General features: G+C 38.0%; 1 protein-coding gene across 2 annotated transcripts in view; it reads left to right on the forward strand.

Moving 5' to 3' along the window:
* The window catches only part of LOC106091864 (carbonic anhydrase-related protein 10), a 160,233-nt gene that overhangs the window by 119,969 nt on the left and 30,264 nt on the right, over nt 1-10,000 (forward strand). The window contains exon 3 of one of the 2 annotated variants that reach the window (XM_059366803.1): nt 8,590-8,726. The exons of the other annotated variant lie outside the window; for it this stretch is intronic. Within the exon in view, the coding sequence (XP_059222786.1) occupies nt 8,590-8,726 (137 nt within the window). The remainder of the gene's footprint in view (nt 1-8,589; nt 8,727-10,000) is intronic. 2 annotated transcript variants of the gene reach the window in all.

Raw genomic sequence — 10,000 nt, forward strand, 5'->3', positions numbered from 1 at the left:
AAAACATGGACCGATATGGCCCATTTACAATACCAACCGACCTACACTAATAAGAAGTATTCGTGCAAAATTTCAAGCGAATAGCTTTACTCCTTCGGAAGTTAGCGTGCTTTCGACAGACAGACGGACGGACGGACGGACGGACGGACGGACAGACGGACGGACATGGCTAGATCGACATAAAATTTCACGACGATCAAGAATATATATACTTTATGGGGTCTCAGACGAATATTTCGAGTAGTTACAAACAGAATGACGAAATTAGTATACCCCCCATCTTATGGTGGAGGGTATAAAAAGAGACTTAAGCAAAATTTTGTGAAAATTGGACAATAAATGCGACCTGTACCTTGATTGAGAATATATGGACAGACGGACATTGCTAAATCGAATCAGGAAGTGATTCTAAGCCGATCCGTATACTTATCCATGGGTCTAGCTCTTCGCCTTCTTAGCGTTGCAAATAAATGCACAAATCTATAAGACCCTGTACCATAGTGGTGGTGTAGGGTATAAAAATTAATTGCAATCTGATGTGGGGACAAAAAGAAAGTATGAGTGACCTTTTTATACTCACCACCGAAGGATGGGGGTATATTCATTTTGTCATTCCGTTTGCAACACATCGAAATATCCATTTCCGACTCTATAAAATATATAGATTCTTGATCAGCGTAAAAATCTAAGACCATCTAGGCCTGTCCATCCGTCTGTCCGCCTGTCTGTTGAAATCTCGCTACAGTTTTTAAAAATAGAGATATTGAGCTGAAACTTTGCACTGATTCTTTTTTATTCATAGGCAGGTTAAGATGGGCTACATCGGACTATATCTTGAAATAGCCCCAATATAGACCGATCCTCCGATTTAGGGTCTTAGGCCCATAAAAGCTACATTTATTATCCGATATCGCCGAAATTTGTGACAGTGAGTTGTGTTAGGCCCTTCGACATCCTTCGTTAATTTGGCTCAGATCGGTCCAGATTTGGATATAGCTGCCATATAGACCGATCCTCCGATTTAAGGTCTTAGGCCCATAAAAGCTACATTTATTATCCGATTTTGCTAAAATTTGGGACAGTGGGTAGTGCTAGGGCCTTCGACATCCTTCGTTAATTTGGCTCAGATCGGTCCAGATTTGGATATAGCTGCCATATAGACCGATCCTCCGATTTAAGGTCTTAGGCCCATAAAAGACACATTTATTATCCGATTTTGCTGAAATTTGGGACAGTGAGTAACTTTAAGCCCATTGACATACTTCTGCAATATGGCACTGATCGGTTCAGATTTGGATATACCTGCCTTATAGACCGATCTCTCAGTTTTAGGTTATGAGCCCATAAAAGGCGCATTTGTTGTCAGATGTCGCCGAAATGTGGGACAGTGAGTAACGTTAAGCCACTTGACATACTTCTGCAATATGGCACTGATCGGTCCAGATTTGGATATACCTACCATATAGACCGATCTCTTGGTTTTAGGTTTTTGGTGCCATAAAAGGCGCATTTATTGTACAATGTCGGTGAAATTTGAGACAGTGAGTTGTGTTAGGCTCTTCGACGTCCTTCCTCAAATGTGTTAAGATCGATACAGATTTGGATATAGCTGCCATATAGACCGATCCGCCGATTTAGGGTCTTAGGCCCATAAAAGCTACATTTATTATCCGATTTCGCCGAAATTTGGGACAGTGAGTTATCTTAGGCCCGTCGTCATTTTTTTTCAATTTTGTCCTCATCGGTCCAGATTTGGATAAAGCTGCCATACAGACCGGTCTCTTGGTTTTAGGTTTTGGGGCCATAAAAGACACATTTATTATCCGATTTTGCTGAAATTTGAGACCGTGAGTTGTGCTAGGTCCTTCGACATCCTTCGTTAATTTGGTTCAGATCGGTCCAGATTTGGATTTAGCTGCCATGTAGACAGATATCTCGATTTAAAGTCTTCTACACAAATTAGTTCAGTGAAATTTTTTTTGAAGACAAATTTTTAGTGAAGTTTTCTTTAGAGACCAATTTTTAGTGAAATTTTCTCTAAAGAACAAAATTTTAGTGAAAATTCCCTGAAAACGAAATTTTAGTGAAATATTTTTTAGAGACAAAATTTCCGCGAAATTTTCTTCAAAGACAAAATTCCAGCAAATTTTTTCTAAGACAAACTTGTGAAATTTTGTCTGAAGGAAAATATTATTGAAATTTACTACTAAAAAAAAAAAAAAAAAATTCATTGGAATTAAATGTTAACACAAAATTGCAATGCAATTATCTTTAAAGCCGAAGCATTCACAAATTTATTATATCTGAAGACAATATTTCTGTGAAATTTTCTCTAAAGATACAATTTCTGTAAAATTTTCTCCAAAGACAAAATTTCTGTGAAATTTTCTCTAAAAACAAACCTGTGAGAAAACCTTTTTCTAAAAACAATTTTTTGGTAAAATTTCCTCTAAATACAAAATTTTAATAAAATTTTCTCTAAACTAAAAATTTTAATAAAAATTTTCCTATGGGCAAAATTTTAATAAAATTTCCCTATGGGCAAAATTTTAATAAAATTTCCCTATGGGCAAAATTTTAATAAAATTTCCCTATGGGCAAAATTTGAATAAAATTTTTCTAAAACAAATTCTCTTTAAATTTTTCTTTAACGGACTAATTTTCGGTACAATTTTCTCTAAACACAAATATTTCAATGAAATTTTATCTAAACTCAAAATTTTAATAAAATTCTGTATGAACAAAATTTTAATAAAAAATTTTTTAGACAAATTTTCTTAGAATTTTTCTTTAACGACAGATGTTTTCCTCCAAAACTAAAAAAATATAAAAAATATTAGTTTCAAAACCAATTACATATATAGTTTCTTGTTTCATTTTTAACCCTTTCTCTGTACGATTTTATGAGTTGTGAAAAAACATGTAACCACATTGTGTGCTGATGGTATTGCCAACATGTATTAATATCCTTTGCTTAATCCTTGCATTGTAGAAAGTGTTGCATGAGTGTGTTTTGGTTTTTTTTTTGAAGTTTGAATTTATTTAAAACATACCTTTATTATTATTTGATCATGTGAAAAAAGAGGAAAAAAAATTAATCTGAAAAGCAATTTCCTGCAAAAAGTCAATATTTGTACAAGGAAAATATTCCAGGGCAATAGATACTCGTACATTCATTAAAACCAAATGAGAATCAATGTGAATTGAAATTTAATCTCGAATAATAAATTACTTGAAAATTATATGGTTATAGAACCAGAATAATAATCAATTGGTAAATATGTGCTAAATTCGGGGGAGTTGAATCTTGAGAATCCACTACCATGGATTCTGCTAACAGTTCCCACAAGGTAACATTCTTAAAAGGCATATGTGTAAAAAAAATAAGTCTCTGTGGGCTGTAGTAGCAGACAAGTTAAGAGATCGGTTTATGGGGAAGCTATAGCCTCTAATACACTGATAATCAGAGATTTTGGGTGTTATAATGAAGCACTATGCTCAAAATTTGTTAGAAGTCGTAACAGAACACTACGTAGACTACAAATGCTGCTTACACATGACAAATCGGGAGAACAGTCTAATAGAGAACAAAGCTTTATCTGATTATAGACCGACTATGGCCTAACTTACTCCAAATGTTGGTAGTTTTAATAAGGAATAGCGTCGGCTTGCCGAATCTTATATATCCTCCACTAAGGACAGTATATGTCAAGGGAGAGATACCAGGCGAATGATATCTCTTTATGGGCAAACAAAGGATAATGATTAAGATTTGCTATGCTATTGGAGCTATGTCAGGTTATGGACCTACTCGGACCATACACGTACTTGGTTTGGATGTTGGAGATCATAGTGTAAGTCATTTTGCAAAATTGCAGCAAAATCGAAAATAAGTGCCTTATAATAGCTCCAGAGGTAAAATCAGGAGATCGGTCTATAAGGGAGCTAAATCAAGTTATGGACCGATTTAGACCACATTTGGTTAGTATGTTAAAGGTCATAGAGAAAGTCGTTGGTAGTACCAAATATCAGCCAAACTGGCAAGAAGGGCACACTTCTTGCCCAGTTTGGCTAAAGGCTGAAGTTGTATAATTGGGAGATCGGTTTATATGAGAATTTAGATATGTGATTCGATAGACCATACTAAGCATAGTTGGTGAATGCCATAACAAACGACCTCGTACAAAATTTCAGCCAATTCGGATGAGAATTGCGCCATCTAGAGGCTCAAGAAGTCTGGATACAAGATCAGTTTATATGGCAGCTATGTCAGCTAATGAATCGATTTAAATCACAAGTCAGTTCATGGATGCCATTTCAAAAGACCTCATTCAAAATTTCAGCCAATTCGGATGAGAATTGCGGCCTTAGGAGGCTCCAGAAGTCAAGATCTAAGATCGGTTTATATGACAGCTATAACATACCATTGAGCAATATAGCCCATTTACAAAACCAACCGTCCGTTCCTTCGAAAGCAAGTGTGCTTTCGACAGACCAGATTGACACAGGTCAGACCAGATTGATTTAGAATGTCAAGGCGTATTTACTTTGTTGGCTCTCAGATAAATATTTCGAAGTAATATAAGCGGAATTACGAAATTAGTAAACTCCCATCCTGCGATGAGGGAAATAAAAAACAAGTAAAAAGGCGTTAAGTTTGGCCGGGCCGAACACCATAGCAGTTATATCGAAATATGTTCAGATTTGGGCCAAATACTAATAAGAACAAGTCATTGTTCAATTATGTATAACAAAATATTTAGTAGCTAAATCTAAAAATCACCCGATATGAACCATATACGGCACGGATGTCGAAAATCACTGAGTCAAATTTCAGTGAAATCAGATTATAAGTGCGCCTTTTATGGGGCCAAGACTTTAAATCGAGATATGATGTGGAAGGGCCTAAGACAACTCACAATCTCAAATTTCAGCGACATCGGATTATAAATGTGGCTTTTATAAGCAAAAGACCCTTAATCGGTGGATCGGTCTATATGGCAGCTATATCCAAATCCGGACCGATCAATGCCAAATTGAAGATAGATGTGGAAGGGCCTAAAACAACTCACTGTCCCAAATTTCAGCAAAATCGGATAATAAATGTGGCTTTTATGGGCCTAAGACCCTAAATCGGAGGATCGGTCTATATGGCACCTATATGTAAATCTGGACCGATCTGTGCCAAATTAATGAAGGATGTTGAAGGGTCTAACACAACTCACTGTTCCAAATTTCAGCAAAATCGGATAATAAATGTGGCTTTTATGGGCCTAAGACCCTGCATCAGAGTATCGGTCAATATGGCAGCTATATCCAAATCTAAACCGATCTGGGCCAAATTGACGAATGATGTCAAAGAGCCTAACATAACTCACTGTATCAAATTTCAGCAAAATCGGATAATAAATGTGTCTTTTATGGGCAAAAGACCCTAAATTGGAGGATCGGTCTATATGGCAGCTATATCCAAATCTAAACCGATCTAGGCCAAATTGCAGAAGTATGTCAAGGGGTTTATCTTAACTTGCTATCCCAAATTTCGCGACATCGGACAATAAATGCTCCTTTTATGGGCCCAAACCCTTAAATCGAGAGATCGGTCTATATAGCAACTATATCCAAATCTGAACCGATCAGAGCAACTATATCCAAATCTGAACCGATCTGAAGCGATATAGATGTGGAAGAGCCTAACACAACTCACAGTCTCAAATTTCAGCGGCATCGGATAATACATGTGGCTTTTATGAGCAAAAGACCCTTAATCGGAGGATCGGTCTATATTGCAGCTATATCCAAATCCGGACCGATCTAGGCCAAATTGACGAAGGATGTCGAATGGCGTAACACAGCTCACTGTCTCCAATTTCAGCAAAATCGGATAATAAATGTGGCGTTTATGGGCCTAAGACCCTAAATCGGAGTATAGGTCTATATGGCAAATGCAAATGTTACCCATGAACATTCCACTAAGGAACAGTGACGAACTTCTCACATATCAATGAGTGCAGCCCGATTCAAGTTTTTAGGCTCAATGATAAGGGGCCTCCTTTTTATAGCCGAGTCCGAACGGCGTGCCGCAGTGCGACACCACTTTGGAGAGAAGTTTTACATGGCATAGTATCTCCCAAATGTTGCCAGCATTAGGAGGGGAAAACCACCGCTGATAATTTTTTCTGATGGTCTCACCAGGATTCGAACCCAGGCGTTCAGCGTCATAGGCGGACATGCTAACCTCTGCGCTACGGTGGCTATTGGTACTTAGGGGTCCTATATTACCGTATTAACCAATTCGGATAAAACTTGGCACTGATCTTGTAAGTCATTAGGTAGGTTTTAGGGTCAAATTTCAACCAAATTAGGTGAAAATTTTGGCTTCTAGGGGATCAAAAAGTCAAAAACGGGGATTGGTTTATATAGGGCTTTATCTGTTGGTAGACAGATACGGATCATGTTTGGCATGGCTGTTGGAAGTCACAATGATTGTCTTGGTTCCAAATCGGATGAAAATTGAGGTATCTGGGGGCAAAGTTTATTGACCGACTAGGATCGCACTTGACATGGATATTGAAAGTCATAACGCAAGTCTTTTTTCCAAAAAAAATAGGGGCTCCTAGATCCTAGAGGCTCAAGAAGTCAAAACCGGGGATCGGTTTATATGGGGCTATGTCCAAATCTAATCCGATATGACCCATTTTTAATCCCCAACGACCCACATCAATAAGAAGTATCTGTGCAAAATTTCAAGCGGCTAACTTTATGCGTTCGATAGACGGATCCTAGAGGATCTAGAAGTCAAAACCGGGGATCGGTTTATATGGGGCTATATCCAAATCTGAACCGATATGACCCATTTTGTATTTCCAACAATCCACATCAATAAGAAATATCGGTGCATAATTTCAAGCGGCTAACTTTACGCGTTCGACATAAGGAAGGACATGGCTAGATCGATTTAGAATGTCGAGAGGATCCAGAATATTTGTATATAATTTATGGGGTCGCGGATCAATATTTCGAGATGTTACTAACAAAATGACTAGATTGGCAAACCCCAATCTTACGGTGGTGGGTATTAAAACTTGTCAAGTTCGGCCATGCTGAATTCTGAATATCCACTACAAATTTATTATCCACTATTAACCCATGATGGTATCCAAATATGGGGTCTGGATTCAGGTGCCGCGATCTCTTAACTCGTCACAGTTACAGCGAAAACGGTCAATAAATCCGCTTTGTATGGCACTTAGACCCAAAATTGGAAGATCGATCTATATGGCGGCTATACCTAAATATGGTCTGATCTGAACCTTTTTCCAGGCGAATGACAGGAGGTTTAACACAACTCACTGTTCCCACTTCCAGCGAAATCGTGTAATACATGCATCTTTTACACTCCTTAGGGATATGTCCTCAGATCGGTCTATATGGCAAGCATCGGACTGTGTATGACAGTCATATGAAAGTATGGTCCGATCTGGACTTTTTTTAGGTTTGAATGTCGGGAGACTTAATACAACTCACTAACTCAAATTTCAGTGAAATATGGGAATAAACGCGTCTATTATGTGTTTAAGACCCTTAATAGGCAGATTGGGCTATATGGCAACTATATCCAAAAACGGTCCGATATGGGTCATATTCGGCTCATATACCGACCGGCCTAATAAAACACACTGTTCTTGGTTTCAACGAAATCGGGTAGTAAATGCACCGGTTATGGGCTAAGGACCCTAATCGGCAGATCGGTCTATGTGGCAGCTATATCCAAATATGGTCCCATTTGGCCTATTCACGAACTTTACCTGCGTGTAGAAAAAATACGGATCTATGCTTAATTTCAGCTCAATATCACAGTTTTTGAAGGCTGTATTATGATAACTAACAACAAGCGAAATGGGGGCAAACTTCTCAAATATCACTGAGTGCTGTCCGGTGAGGCATGGTACCTGACGAATGTCGCCAGCATTGGGAGGGGATAACCACCGCTGAATTTGTATACCCTCCACCAAAGGATGGGGTGGAGGGTATAAAAATTCGTATATAAATCGTCGTGACATTTTAAGTCGAACTAGCCATGTCCGTCCGGCTGTCCGTCCGTCCGTCCGTCTGTCTGGCGAAAGCACGCAAACTTTTGAAGGAGTAAAGCTAGCCACTTGAAATTTTGCACAAATACTTCTTTTTAGTGTAGGTCGGTTGGGATTGTAAATGGGCCAAATCGGACCATGTTTTGATATAGCTGCCATATAAACCGATCTTGGGTCTTGATTTCTTGAGCTTTTAGAAGGCGCAATTCTTATCCGATTTGGCTAAAATTTTGCATGAGGTGTTTTGATATGATAATGATAATAACGGATTTTCATGAAATTGGGTACGAATTGTTTTATTGAGTTATTGGGTAGGTGTAGGATACTATTATGTATATTTTTTTCACTTTAAAATATATCTTCATAGAAAATTTCACTAAAATTTTAGTTTAATCTTAAAATTGCTTTTTTCTCCCAAACACCTTACACTAAATTTTATGTTTATTTTTCCAAAGGCAAACAAAAACTAATTGAGTTTCATAAATTTTGTCATTTTCAGGACCAAGTTTTTGGGGCCTTATAAATCCACAATGGAATATGTGCAACAAAGGTAGAAGACAGTCACCCATCGATATAGTGCCAGATAAGCTGCTGTTTGATCCGTTCCTGAGACCACTGCACATAGACAAACATAAGGTAGGTGGCATGTGAAGAATTACTAAATACTGTTATCCGGTTATGTTGAGGATATATGGGTAATGCTATAACAAAGATAAAAGCTTTAAAGCATCAGAAAAATAAAAACAAAATGAAGCAGTCCAAACATATAAAAACGCTTTATGTTCAGAATTGCCAAACTTTCGATGCCCACCACCATGGCTATTTTTATTATCCTATTGAATTATTTCTATTATATAACAAGTAAAAGCTTGCTAAGTTCGGCCGGGCCGAATCGTGGGAACGCACCACCATGGATTCTGCTAAAATATGGGAGCTATATCTGTTTATAGACCGTATTGGACCATACTTGGCGCAATACGCAAAATTTAAACCAAATCCGATGAAAATTTCGGTTTCCAGGAGCTCAGGAAGTCCAATCGGGAGATCGGTTTATAGGGGATCTATATCAGGTTATACACAGATCTAAATCGCATTAGGCGCAGTTGTTGGAAGTCAAAATCGAAGTTAAATCGGGAGATCGGTTTATATGGGAACTATATCAGCTCAAAAGACCAATTAGGACCTTACTAAGTACATCTGCTGGTCGTCATAATGGATGACCATATATAAAATTGCAGCCAAATCGGACAAAAATTGCGGCTTGTAAGGGCTCAAGAAATCAAATCGCGAGATCGGTTTATATGGGAGCTATATCAGGATATAGGGCGATTTGGACCGTATTTAGCATTGTTGTTGCAAGTCATAATTTAACACTACATGCTCAATTTCAACCAAATAGGACAAAAACTGCGGCTTGTAAGGGCTCAAGAAGTCAAATCGGGAAATCGGTTTATATGGGGGCTATATCAGATTATGGATTAATTCGGACCGAACTTGGCACAGTTTTTAAAAGTCAAAATGGAACACCACATGCAAAATTTAAGCTAAATCGGACAAAAACTGCGGCTTGTAAGGGCTCTAGAAGTCAAATCAGAGATCGTTTTATATGGGATCTATACCAGCTTAAAGACCGATTCAGAGCGAACTTAGCACAGTTGTTGGAATTCATAACAAAACACTGCATGCAAAATTTCAATCAAATCGGACAAAAATTGCGACTTGTAAAGGCTCAAGAAATCAAATCGGGAGATCGGTTTGTATGGGAGCTATATCTTAATCTGAACCAATATGGGCCATTTGCAATCTCCGGCGACCTACATCAATATCAAGTATCTGTGTATAATTGCAAGCGGCTATCTTGTCGTGTTCGACCGCTATCGTGATTTCGGCAGACGGACGGACAGACTGAC

The sequence above is a fragment of the Stomoxys calcitrans genome, chromosome 4 (genome assembly GCF_963082655.1).
Source record: "Stomoxys calcitrans chromosome 4, idStoCalc2.1, whole genome shotgun sequence".
NCBI classification, from domain to species: Eukaryota; Metazoa; Arthropoda; class Insecta; order Diptera; family Muscidae; genus Stomoxys; species Stomoxys calcitrans.